This window comes from Xyrauchen texanus, chromosome 1, assembly GCF_025860055.1.
Source record: "Xyrauchen texanus isolate HMW12.3.18 chromosome 1, RBS_HiC_50CHRs, whole genome shotgun sequence".
Taxonomy (NCBI): domain Eukaryota; kingdom Metazoa; phylum Chordata; class Actinopteri; order Cypriniformes; family Catostomidae; genus Xyrauchen; species Xyrauchen texanus.
The window spans coordinates 15,334,297-15,349,221 of record NC_068276.1 but is presented as its reverse complement, the minus strand read 5'-3'; the positions used below and the strand labels follow the sequence as shown (position 1 = coordinate 15,349,221).

Genomic DNA, 14,925 nt, shown 5'->3' with positions numbered 1-14,925 from the left:
TAAATGACCATATTAAGACAAATGTTTTTGTGAAACATATTATGTGCCTAAGACTTTTGCACAGAATGCATTTCTTTCTTTCTTTGGAAAGAACAACACAATAGAATATGAATGAAAAGCAATAACAATAATGCTTTATTAACATTTTCTGAACTCCACAGTACAAAAGACACTAAAATAGCACCAATTCAAGAAACATTAAACATTTACCAAAGTCTAAGAGGGAAGTTGACTGATTGATAGAACAACTTTTAATTGCAATGCAGATTAAATCTCTTAAACCCTCATCCTCCACAATATTTATCATCATCAGGCTATCTTTTCCAACGGAGTATGGAATGCACCGGATTTGTTTCAAGGCAGCAAGCACCACGTTGAACTCCATATGAAAAGCACGTCTTGTTCTGCTTTTAGCACTGGCACTGCCAATGGAAATATAATTCATCTGAAATATCTAGTAATCATTAGCGGATGTTTTAGAAGCTCAGCAGCAACGAGTACAAAGTTGAAATTGTTACATTTGAGCGGAGTGTCAACAGACCATCCACAGGAGAACAAGCTGCGCAGCAGGCTTGTAAGAATTGACATGCTTATGTGGAAGAACATAAGATATGTTCTATTGTCACAAAGTCACATTTGGTTTTTAAAAGGTCCTCCCTCCGGCACGGACTCACTGTTGTGTGTGTACAAGAATAATGTCCCTGCTGGACACATCGCAAGGGTTCCACCCTCCAGTGTTCAGGACTCAGGACACAGAATTGAATAAAATGTTAGAAACGAATGTCAAATCAGTACAAGCCTTAAATCGCAATTAAGAAAATAATTTACGTGCTATACATTTTAAATGAATCGCATGACAAAACGCATGAAAGCCGAGATTGAAAATCAGGATTATTCCACCAAATATTGATTTCTGAACTCTTCCTAATTTAAAACATTAGTATTGCATTGTTTAAAAATGAATAATAACTTGTTTTCTTTGCATTATTAAAGGTCTGAAAACACTGGATCATTTTTGTTATTTTGACCAGTTGTCATTTTCTGCAAATAAATGCTCCAAATGTTCAACAGATAAATTAAAGAACAAACTGTATAGCTATTACTTTTCTGAGCAACCAGACTTAAGATTTTCGACTTGTTGAAAAAAAAAAAAAAAAAAAATGGCCACAAATAATCCCACAGACCTGAGCCACATCTACTATATCTTATAGACTTGGGGGTGGGCTCTTTTGACTTGGGCCAGTAAGCAACCCTAACATAGAACACTTTTAGAACACTCTTACAACCATAAAGTAATGCATTGAAAGTCATTACGAAACACCTTAGCATCATGACAGCGAGTACGAGCAAGCTAGACTGACATTTTTTTTTATCTTTAAAACATTACCTTCTGGCTCCCACATGTGTAGCCACAAACTCATCCACACAAATATCGAAGACATCTGTATTTAAGACAGCTCAGCACAGCCCCCTCTTTAAACATATGCATGACCAACCAGCATCCCGTTTCATTGCAATGACCCCTGACTGACACCGGTTTTGCATGAGTAGTTGGCACATCACCCCTTGAATTACTGTATTCTATTACCACTGAACTGCAGCTTTGGCTACATCTTATTGGCCTCATTCCGGACAGCGGCTCAGACAGCCATGAGTGAAACAAGGCTGCTTCAAGTAATCTTGAACGGAGGCATAATCAATTATATAAGACAGATGTGATGGATGTAGCGAGGATGAGGGGCAACATTCTTCATCAGCATTGTCTTCTGGTGTATAGTTGGTGCAAAAGTTGCTTTGAAGTATACAATGAGAAAGAGCAACCGGAAAAGCAAATTGCCAAATTACATATGCATCTATCTTATATAACGTATATATATTAGCTATACAGTGGGAACTGCATCCTTATCATATACACATACTGATGTTAGAAGAAGCAAACCTAAATAAGCATATGGGTTGTAGCTCTGGTGTGCATAAGAAAGGTTTGAAAAAATTACATTTTCAAAGTTATGAAACCTGCATTGTACAGTTTGATTATGAAGGTGCAGATTCAATTCCGTATTAAATTGAATAGCCTTCAAGCAATTCAGGAAGGTAAGGAAAGACTTTACCCTATTGGTAAGCATGACTCACACATGGCCATGCATATGTTTTTAAAGTTTGATATTGTAAAAGATTAGATGGGCACTGCTGTGTTCAATAGGCTGAGGCCAACTGAACCAGCAACCTTAAAAGCCATGCTGTGACAGCGACTCACACTGGATTTCTCTGGGTCGTTTTTAAACAGACTTAGCATTAGTGATGGCTAAGCTTCTCCATGGTGTAATTTAGAACCCAATTTCACAGGCGACTGACTCCACTGCAGTGTTTGTGTGTGTGTGTGTGTGTTTGAGGGAGAAAGTAGAGAGATGATGAGGGAAGATGGGGGGGGAGGGTGTTGTGTGTATATACAGTATAAATAACTATATGTGGATATTCACATGTAGTCGGCTTATATACAATGTTTTCTGTCAAAATGAAACACAACTATTTGCTTTCTTGCATATTATCCTAGGTCTTCGGTAACTATTACACATGGCAATCCTTTTTATTTTTTCTCCCCTTTTCTCCCAAATTTGGAATGCCCAATTCCCAATGCGCTCCAAGTCCTCGTGGTGGCATAGTGAATCGCCTCAATCCGGGTGGCGGAGGACAAACCTCAGTTGCCTCCGCGTCTGAGACCGTCAATCTGTGCATCTTATAACATGGTTGGTTGAACATGCCATCGTGTTACTACAACAATAGACTGGTTTGCAACAAAGTGTCATTTAAACGGTCTGCATTTCAGAGACGCGTTTGAGCTCATACTGTTAAAGTGCTCCCATGTTTCCTTCTCACTCTCTCTCCCCTCAGCAGTTCTCTGTAACTTTTAACTGTCTTGTCTAATGATAAAAAGGCAAATATCAATACAAATTATATTGAATACCATCAGCAAATATGCTCAAATTTCATTTAAACAGGTGTAATAAACCAACCTCACAAAACTTGAGCAGATCCAGCATCCATTATTTATTTACCTCTAAAGCACGTATTCTAACAGTCTCTCCTCAACAGTTCCCAGTAACATTTAAATTTTCTAATGATAAAAAGCAATTACAGTATCAGAAAAACTTCTATTATATACCATCAGCAAATATCTTGTTTAAACTGATGTAATTCACAAACCTCACAAAAATCCAGTGAGCACTTATCTAATATCTTCCTCTGAAGCATGTATTCTATCAGCCAGAATCAAAACTTCAGGATCAAAAGTTCCTCTGATTCACAAATCATGACGGTCAGTCCGTGATAATCCAAACAGGCGATCCAAACTGTTTAAACTGTCAGGAGATTGCTGCTCACACTGGATCCACACGAGCACGAGTGCAACTTCAAGTAAAAGTAAAAGTGCTTCACGTGCGCTATAAGTAAATGTCTTATTCACTATACACTGTATGTGCAATTGGTTTGATTCTGTATTTTTTGAAAAAATTGTATTAGTTCAGCAACCATGGCTGGCATGTGTGCATTAACATAGTGTGTACTGTTCTTTCCTTCTTCCTAATATATTACCAATTTCTTCATGTGCAAATATACACTCACCTAAAGGATTATTAGGAACATCATACTAATACTGTGTTTGACCCCATTTCACCTTCAGAACTGCCTTAATTCTACGTGGGATTGATTCAACAAGGTGCTGAAAGCATTCTTTAGAAATGTTGGCCCATATTGATAGGATAGCATCTTGCAGTTGATGGAGATTTGTGGGATGCACATCCAGGGCACGAAGCTCCCGTTCCACCACATCCCAAAGATGCTCTATTGGGTTGAGATCTGGTGACTGTGGGGGCCATTTTAGTACAGTGAACTCATTGTCATGTTCAAGAAACCAATTTGAAATGATTCGAGCTTTGTGACATGGTGCATTATCCTGCTGGAAGTAGCCATCAGAGGATGGGTAACCAGTGGGGTCTTCTGCTGTTGTAGCCCATCCGCCTCAAGGTTGTGCGTGTTGTGGCTTCACAAATGCTTTGCTGCATACCTCGGTTGTAACGAGTGGTTATTTCAGGCAAAGTTGCTCTTCTATCAGCTTGAATCAGTCGGCCCATTCTCCTCTGACCTCTAGCATCAACAAGGCATTTTCGCCCACAGGACTGCCACATACTGGATGTTTTTCCCTTTTCACACCATTCTTTGTAAACCCTAGAAATGGTTGTGCGTGAAAATCCAGATTGTAAAATACTCAGACCGGCCCGTCTGGCACCAACAACCATGCCACGCTCAAAATTGCTTAAATCAGCTTTCTTTCCCAAGATTGTCTTGACCAGGACCACACCCCTAAATGCATTGAAGCAACTGCCATGTGATTGGTTGATTAGATAATTGCATTAATGAGAAATTGAACAGGTGTTCCTAATAATCCTTTAGGTGAGTGTATTACTAACATCTGACGACTAAATAGAAATCAGAAGAAACTGCTATCTTCCATTTAAAATAGAATATTATTTAATATTAATATAAGTTCAAGTTTGAGTTAATATAGCGCTCAATGCGAGTTTATTCCTTATATTCCAATTTTATGTTTATGTTATTTACTATATTAAATTGTGTGATATATTGGCATTGTATGGGCCTATCAGCCACCCTGCTCTCTGGATATCGGCATTGGCCATTAAAAACCCATACCAGTCGATCCCCACTTTAAATGAGTTTTTTCCTAACAATTAACATATTAGGTAAAAACAAAAGATACCAATAGCTAGTAAGGTGCATATACATCCTTTATAGGTTCTCATTACACTATTTGAATGCACAACTTAAGTATAAAATAAATATAGAAGGCAGAGACTTTTGATGCTTAGTGTAAATAGCAACAAATAGCATCCTCTTTGCACTAGGGTGAAATTATAGGGGTATTTGCACCCCTAATTATATACTACCATACTTATAAGCTGCACAAAGTACTGAGAACCTATAAAAGGATGTATTTTGCATCATACTAGTCATTGATATTTTTGGTTTCTAGCTAAGAAATACATTAAGACAAATGCAAATATAAAGCAATATTGGCTATGAAGCAATAAAAAAATGAGCCAAGAAAGGCTTAATAAATACTTTATAATGCCAAACAAGTTCATAACTAGTCACTTACAAGTGTAATTATTAGGCATGCATTACTGTCTAATTTCTGATCCCTAAAATAAGTTAATGCAAATTAATGAATCAGTTATTCAGAGACTATGGTGGCAGCTGCACCACAATAAGCACTGGACACCATCTGGATTAACAGATGCAGGACAAGTTTTATTATTGTTTATGAAAGACAAAGTTCAGTATTTACCTTTTCTACATTTCTTCAACTGTCATAAATTACTTGGGGACTAATTCAGTGTCGCTTTAAACTTTGTGGAACATATAAGAAAGTTCCACTACACAAGATAAAAAAAATAAAATAAATTGCTATAGCTGGGTGTGGTCAAAATTCAGATCCATTCATTAAGCCATGTGGAGCCGGGGCAAGATTGCATGAATGCAACTAATTAAATGCTAATGAACATTGGACAGCATCATTCATGCACTTAAAATGAATTACCCCATAAACAATCTCACTCACAAAGACACACACACACATTACATTGGTTTTTCCATTTAGATTTTTCTGGATGGAGCAGATAACTCATTATGATGCAATATAATTACAGTTTGCATTAAAACAAATAAGAGGTTTCATATTGCAAATAATGTTGGTAAATTGACAGCAATGCCTCTGAAATGTCTCAAGCTTAAAAAAAAAACAAACAAACACTGCTAAAAAACATGGGTCAATTAACTCGTGTATGCATTAGAGCATGTTGTTGTTGTAGGTTTCCTGTGAACATCAGAGAATAGTGCAAGTCTGGCCCAGAGTGGCCATCTATGCTCTATAAACACCTGGCATCAGCAGTATTCAGCCACTGCCAAAGTCATGAGCATTCAATGAACAATCCTCTCAATTACAGCACAACAATATCAAACAAAATTGTTCAAGCCACACAGTGTAATACATGTATCATATTAGCACTGGAATTAATTGCAAGAAAATTTCAATAAAAACTGTTTTACTAGTGTCTTAAATATCACCGGTATATTTTTATTTTTTTAACTTTATCACAACTTTTATAGATGGAACGGGAGACGGTTGATGACAAAAGCAGGATTTGAAATGTATGCCTGTATGCTGCAATAGATTGAAGTGCACTGTGATAATAAAATAAATGTTCATTGTGGTTAAAACTCCGGCAGATGATTTAAGCAGTTAATTTAGTAATATTAATAATATTTGTAAAAAAAAAAGTTTAAAAAAAAAAACAAATTAATTGTACTGTTGTTACAATACATTTTCCTACCAATGGAGCAATTCAAGCTTGAAGTACCACCTTTGTGCAGGGGGTCGAAGCATGTTTTTGAGAGATTCAAATAACATTTAACATGACACAGTGTCCTAAAAACATGGGGTTTATGGCTAGAGATGCTGAGAACCAGTGAAACGCAATGTAACTAGTGAGATGCACCAAAAGGGTCCCTCAAAGCATGCGCTAGCACAAGTACCGTGAGAACACCTCTGTTTGTTCAGTGTGGATGGAGTGTGGAAGAGCCTGATTTGCATATGAATAAAGACGAGTAGTAAATGTAGCATATTGTAAATTGAATATTTAAATTAGGCAAGCCCCATGTTTCCATGGTTAATTTTAGTAGGACAATGGATGCTTGAAAGCTTCATTGTTGATCGTTGACAGATTCAGGTAACCACTGTGAAACACAGGTTGGGTGCATCACAGCGTAACATAGAAAGAAAGGGGAAATCGTGATGGACTCGGAGAACTGCAGGTAATTAAGAATCTTGAGTCTACTATATTTTGCTCAAAGAGTGATAGCCGTTTCCTTGCAGTTTAGCTCAATACAATATTCATTTCTTTATGCCGAAGTGTATCTGGGTACATCAGAGTAGAGCTACAAAATTAATTGAATAAATTACAAGATTACAATTACGACAGCCCAAATGAAGTGTCTATTACATCATTCCACTTTCTATTGGTCTACGCCAATTACGAACAACTTTTCTAATTTCAATGCTTTTTTATTATTATTATTTTGTATTTTCTTTTACTCAAACAGTCTCAAACTTTTGCTATAAATTCACACAGTTTCAAATGTGGACAGCTTTGTTTCTTGAGTGATTATAATGGGATGGGAGCTTTCTAGTAGTGTCAAATTGCTCGTTTTATGTATAATTATTTCAAACTTTGAATAAAAGTTTGTTATGCATGCTACAAAGAGAGCCAATATAATGTTGCCCTGACATTTCTGATGTTTAAGAGTATGGCATGCAATTGCCCTACACAATGTAATAAGAGTATCAATTCTATTGATCAAAATGAATAATCTTGATTATAATATTAATGAGAATAATCAAAAATTAGCTCTGCAGCACTACTTCAGAGTATTTATATGTTTTTTTGTGCATTTGTGTGTGTGTGTGTGTGTGTGTGTGTGTGGCAGGACAGCTGTAGGCTGTTGACAGAGTGACTGATTGCAGCTGTCTTCTCCAGCGACAGGTAAGACTACTATCAAGAGATAATGAGGCCCAAAATGGGATCTGCCATTAATTCAACTTGACCAGCCCCACATAGCAGTTCATAATATCTTAAAAAGAGTACTTAATCTCAAAAAAAGAAAAAGAAACCTTAGGCAAAGTTTAAAATGTTGTGTTAAATTTGAGGCACTGGATGCAAACATGCATAACAGAAATGGATGTACGGAACAGTTGTTTTGCAAGCTGTACAATTAACATGCATATGTGCAGCTTCTTGTTTCAGACTTGGGTGACTTTAACTAAAGATCCTTTTTAGATCATATTTTAAGGCTTAATTACTTTACTCTGGAATTATATCGAATAGAATGTTTGCCACACAACCAGGACTGGTGCCGTTTTTTCAGCAAATTTCACATGATGGCATGATAGAATGGCAGCATGAACCATTGCCAGGACAAATCCTATGAAGCCATCTGAGGTAAAGTGCCTTGCCCTAACTTGTTTATCTGAAATACATTGGCTGATCTCATTTCCATAGCAATATTTTTGTAAAATTAAATTTCTTTCTTTATTACACATTTCACTGCAGTTTCCCAGTGAAATGTCCAGTGGGGGGCATATGAAAATTAGACAAGTAATTTGCAATTAAACAAGGTTTTAAGGTGAATGTTAGATTGAGGTTTTAATGAGTAAAACGTAAAACAGATATGCTTTCCCTTAACCAACACCTAAACCTAACAGATAGAATCCCAAAAGCAAATGCAACATGAAAAGCATGCTTTCTGAAGCTATCACATCATTTTGTGTCACTTCTATCTCACGTGTAAGCTTGTGGAGCAATCCTCAGTCTTCCAAGACCAACACACTATCAGGTGAGATACAGTACAAGATAATCACATTGGAATTGGAAGTGTGTTCATTTAAGTGCTAATACAAGCATTCAAATGTAGGGATGTCCAGATACCAATTTGTTTAGTTAAGTAAGAGTACATATCATCAACCTAATTCATTAAAACTTTAATCAAAAGTAAATATAACAATTCATTTTCAACATAATATTGTACCAAATGAACTGCTTATATACAGAACCTCACAGGACAATCCTACTACTGATTTATTATTAGTAGTAGTAGTAGTAGCAGTCGTATTACAGTGAATATTGCATAACTTTACTGTAGTGATATATTTCTGTTATACTTTTTTCCCATAAATTTAGCTTTTATTTTAATTGAGCTTTTATTCTGAAGTGCTTCTGTGTTATGACCAACGAGCTCTGACATTATGATAGCACTCATGAATTTGCACTCTTTACTGTCATCTTCTACAAACAGAGCGTGCAATGCTCATGACGGTGTTTTCCCTGTATGAGCCAAGGAGGAGCTTTAAAAAAAAATTTAAAAAGTATGAGCAGCCCGCGTCAGCACAACACTGTCTACACACATTCACAAGCTCTCACATTTGAATTACATGCAAACTATAAATTTATCTCATTAAATAGCAGCTTTTGCGGTTAAATACGCTAAATGTTTACGTAATGACATCAGATGGTATCGGTTTTTGGTATCGGAGCATATTTAAGATATCAGGAGTCGGGACATCCCTATTCAAATGTATCATTCTTCAAATGATGCATTAGAGTAAAACTGTTTCAATATCATAACATAGCAGTGTATGAGTAATAGAGCAAAAAATAAGTGTTTATATAGAGTCACAATAAGTTATTGCACATGATTTGTTTGAAGGTAAATAAAATGCACAGCTGTTGTAGCACCTCTAATGTTCATTTCACCGGGAAACTTCGCTAAAATGTAGAACATGTAGTAAAGTGTAGTTTGCCAAAATGTAGTTATAGCAATGTTCATTCCATGAGATTAAGGTGAAAATACACAGCGAATCCGGAGAAATCTAAATTGATCGTAATCCTCAAGTGATATCAAGTGAGGTTGCAAGGTTATTTTGGGTGTGCCAATTTTTCACAATAGCCAAAGAAGTTACATCTTTTAATATGCTTTGTAACTGCTTTGTAACATTATCATAAGACGTTATGAATGGAACAATATGAGAGCAGTCCTCGCAAACCAGCTCAAAAAAGCCATCAAGCTGAAAGTGTGATTTACCACACCTAGTCACGACCAAATGACCAACAAAAACTTTGATGTGGCAATTGCTGAATACAGTGGCTTGCACGACTACTCATTTGTTGTGGTTGCTAAGTAAAAATGGACACACTCATTAACTGGTGTCAGAAACATAAAGGACAACCATGTCCCAATCGCTTTTAGTTTCTGTCAGCCTCTAGATGCCACTTGATAGGTTTTGGAATGGTTCGCAATAATTTTGGCTTGTATGGAAGACCTTTAAATGAACTCAGATCAGACCATGTGGTTCCGTTTTAACATGCTTTGTAAAGGTAAAACTTTATTTTCACTTTAATGTAATTCCAAATGTATTTGGCAATTGCCGTTTATTATCCAATCTCCATGTATAGAACAAGCATGACTCCACATGTGATCCACATCAAATCGACACAGACCCAGTGCATTGACTAATGGTAGAACCAATTGGCTAGTCGATCCAACCACAAGAGGGGGCAATATATTAATAAAACAGGCCTCCTGTTATAGCTTGAAGCTGTGATGTGTCCGAACATTGCTATAGGTCAAATCAAACTCTACGCAAATACGTGAACGCAGACACATCTTGAAATGCAAGCTCCATTTCACGCATGTTGCGTTCTGAAATGTGTGTATTGCATTCTCAGAGTTGCCGCAAGGGGCACTATAGCAAATTTGTGTGAATTGTCAGTTTCTAGGGAGTTTTATCTTACAAGTCAACTACTGTCAGGGCAGAACAACAGTTCGAAGACAATATTGCTGAACAAGTAAGTGTAAGTCAGTATATTTATAGCAACTTACCTGAAAAATGACACATCCAGTTTAATGGTACAGCTGTTTGAAGATATCATTATTGCCCCCTTGAGTACTTAAGGTTTGTTCCTGCCACGGTAACGCAAGAACACACGTTAAGCAGGTTCAACTAGACCAAGCGTTGGCGATGCGGTGGCCAAGCGATCTCATCTACGTTCACATACTTGCGTAGATTATGTTTCACCTTAAGAGGTGTAACTGTGTACTGAAAAGCCAGTAGCATTTGATGTGATGGATCAGCACCTGGCAACTTTTATTTAGCCTTCTTCTAATTCACTTCTCCTCTTTTCCACCTAGACAGTGGCAGAAATCATCCCTCTCTTTCTGTTTCTTTCAGACCCTTAATCTAATCCAGTCTGTTTGTTTTGCTGGGTGTTAAAGTATAGATCAATTGTATGAGTTATGAAATGACATTACGGTGGCTCAAACCCATCTCTCGCTGCCAGATGACATCTCGTTCTTCTGAAAATTACCTCCTCTGATTTATTGATTCGTTCTCTCTTATTCTTACAAGTATACACACAAACCAAAGACAGTAGAAAAGTAGGACAGTCAACCACCTGGGAGAAACTTTTTTCTTTTTCTTTGAGAAAGACAATGATGAAGATGAGACAATTTGCAACTGAGGTACACTAATGCCGGTTTGCCAAAACCATTACCTATACCATGTTTTTCATTAAATTAAACTCATCAATAAAGCCAGGTTTATATTTTGGAAGAAGCCAAACTTTTTTCCCCTGGACGAACTAAAGCACCCTTTCTTCACTCATTTGTCGTGGCCGTGCCATCTTTGTAGAGTTTGAGTTGCAAACCATGCAAAAAGTATACTTCCACACAATCTCTGAGGGACGGCTTTAAAATTATCAATTTTAACGACAGTAAACTAGGAAACAATTCCTCAGTTGGCACGTGCGATTGTATATATAAAGTCACATCCAAACCACACCCACAAATAGTTTTATCCAATTATCATCGCTCTTCGTCCAGCCAAGTTCTCTCGTATTAAGAATTTCATAAATGTGCATGAACAGGAGAAATCCCACCAAACGAACATCTTGGCAGAACAAAAAGCTCACTGCTTTTCATCATTATTTGAAGGCGAACTAAGCAAAGCCTTTTTGCCCAGTAAGTATAAATTAAGCCTTAACCTTCCTCTGCTTAAGAGAACCTAGCGACAGCAGCAACATGCACTGGTGGTAAAAGGAGAATTTAGTTGAAAAAGTGACAAATGTTGTTGTTTTGTGGTAGCTGACATGCTGTTTTTATGTGGAATAACACAAGAGACCTTTTCAGGAATTGACAAATCAAAGATGAAAAAAGGTAACATTATATACTCTATACATAAACATGAATGAAAACATTTTTAGATGTATAAGCTTGATTTCACACATTGTAGTCTTCCGTAATTTGTCAAAACGCTATCATGTGTTAATAATGCATTGCATTCTCAGTGCTGCAGCAAGGGCCACTATAGCGACTGGGATATCTGTGTGTGTGTACTTGTATAAGAGTATGTTTCTGGCATAACTATTTGCACTAATACCTGGGTGTTTTTAATTGCAATTATTTTCAGACCTAAAATAAAACGTCAATGTTATACTTCCAAAATGGATAAAATATTATCAAAAATAAACTTTGCCCTAGAAGACAGGTGCTAAATTCCACACACAATGCTTATAACATAATCTTTATTAACACATTCTTAGACATCCGTTTGATCGATGACTTTGTGGACGCAAAATGAACTTAATCTAACCTTACCTTAATGATTTTATGGAAGCTTGAATCTACACAGACTGGTCGCACACTGAAATCAGAAACAGACTTTTCTTTAGATAAAATCAGTCTGTGCTTACCGAAATTTGAAACTGCCACCCAGTGGCAGAAGCGGTAAGTTTTGTTGGGCGTATGGGCATGTGTGTGCTCCATTTTATGGGTGTAATGTCCACAGAGGGGCAACAAAATCGAATTGTTGAGGTGTACAGGCAGTAATTTAGTGAAGAGGAATGCATGTTTTATAAAATGTACCAGCCAACTCAAAACGCAAACCTAAACCTAACCCTAAGTGGAGTGAAATGTTAATGTTAGAAGGACAAAATGCAACCTCTGAATCGAACTGGTCACTTATTTCGCAAATGTGATTTCCGGGTTTCAAAGCAGTATCTGATCTCCAACCCTGCTGGCGCAACTCACTTCTGGTCACGCCACCACGAAAAGGTAAACACTCTGGAGCCGATGCAAAAAATGTCTGATAGGAGATGCCACTTGTTAGTTATTTGTCACAATGTGGCCGATCCTAGGGTATCTACAACAACACTCCGCTCACTCACTTCTGAACCTATTTGGAATCTAATCCTTTTAGACTGACAACAGTGTCAAAAGTAGAAGGCATTGGAGGTGGTGGAGCAGGATGACTGCTTTTTCTGTGAATACACATCTCTCTTACTACTCTGTGAAATAAGGTAATTGTAAAACTATTGTACCACAACATTTTGAAAATGTTTGCATGCTTCCCTGGTTTCAAAAGGAAATGGTGTCAATACATAAACTTGAAAAGATTTCCGAATCAAAGGGACGACTATGCACATATGATGAATGACAGGAATTTTCTACCATTTAGCAAGCCAGATTTGTAATCATAAAATAATGTGCTTCATTGACCCAAATCTCAGGTTATATTTTCAGAAGCAACACACACATGCACACAAGTATGTAGAGGGAAATTCAAAGACACTTTCCTTCAGGCATTAAGTTTGTTGAATTATAGTCCCAACATGCAACCAAAGGGAAACACATTTATTTTTTCACAATTAACCTGCAAGCAATACAAATTACAGAGACAGCAAAAAACCAAAGGCAGGTTAAAATCTCGTGGGAAATTCTTTCCAAATTTAGAGAATGATTCTCCAGTGTCCCTTTTTGAGCCTGTGGCTAGGTGGCTCGAGTGTTATGATCTACTTTTCCCCTTCCCTACTGGACTACACATTAAAAGAACTTAAAAAAGGATGCAGTGTTATACAAGCTTTATCCCCTTTCACTCTCAAATTTAAAAAGGGATGCAACATTTCCTGTTTTCCAGTTTATTCTCAAAAGTGATCATAAAAGTCACTTAGATGATTGGAGAAATTGGAAACCAATTCAAAATGCCTTTTACTAAATTCTAATTCTTCAACAACCACAGTGGATTCAGATGAATAAAAACCTTCAATATGTCAGCCATATCTAAACAGATGAGATGTGATGGTTGCCTACTAAAATGTGAAAATGTTAACATAATTTATGCCATTATAGATTGTCAGTCAATCAACAATACATCACTGTCTCAGGTTTTATATTTCCAAACACCTGAGCAGATTTTGAAAAGATAAATGACTTGACAGAAAAAGATTCTGACACATCTTTGACCTATCAGCAGGATGGACGTGTTCACTCGATTTATGTCTACTTTGTCACAACAACCTATAATTGCAGCAATAGCTGTGATACATCAGCACATTCAGCCATTTGTTCAAGTTCAACCAACTCGGTAATCAAAAAGTCAAAAAGTGCGTTTCAAAATAGTTCTTCAAAAAGGTTTTTGTCTCTTGAGAGCACATGAATATAATGATTACATATTAAAAGTGCATATAAACATCCACTCACCATCCACTCTGAAATGATTATGTCCACTTTTTCCACAGGAAGGTCTATTTCCTCTATTCTGCCCTTGATCAATGTGATGGTGTCCTCGAGTTTATTAGACCTGGGGAACAGCAAACAAAGGAACTAATGGCTTTTTATGCAACGTTTAAACTGCAGTTGTAGTGAAATCTGTATAACTATTCAACATTAACATTAACACTTTGCAGTAAGGTTCTGTTTGTTAACATTAGTTAACTACACAATGAAAAAAAGCATTTATTAATCTTGGTTCATGTTAATTTCATCATATACTAATGCATTTTTAATGTTCAACATCAAAAATTAAAGATGAACATAAATTTGAGAAATTAGGTTGAACTTCGAGGAACATATCTGAGAACTGCCAGACTGTTTAGGGTCTGACAAACCCCAAATACCTTTTCATTGTTCCAAATATTTGCTTAACATTCAAGTATCAGGGTGACGATTCATGACTTTTCCTAATTTGGTGGGAATTTATTCTAAATACAATTTCAACTTGATAACATGCTTCTAGATATTACATTGTTTCCACCCACCCCCAAGGTCCAACATGATCCTAATCAGAAACAACAGTACTACTGTATACAGGACAGCAATCATATTTCTGAAAAGTGCACACCTAATTTATAACAAAAAAAGCTGGCAAAATGCTTTATTAACTTCTGCTAGTGGGTTTAAATTAGGTCACAGGAACATAACTAAAATATAAAATCTAAACATAACACATGTAGAAATGTGTTA

General features: G+C 36.6%; 1 protein-coding gene across 2 annotated transcripts in view; it reads right to left on the bottom strand.

The window, feature by feature from the left end:
• The window catches only part of LOC127645460 (protein arginine N-methyltransferase 3-like), a 75,572-nt gene that overhangs the window by 40,705 nt on the left and 19,942 nt on the right, over window positions 1-14,925 (bottom strand). For both annotated transcript variants that reach the window (XM_052129125.1, XM_052129197.1), the window contains exon 10: window positions 14,164-14,263. In XM_052129125.1, coding sequence (XP_051985085.1) covers window positions 14,164-14,263 — 100 coding nt within the window. The remainder of the gene's footprint in view (window positions 1-14,163; window positions 14,264-14,925) is intronic.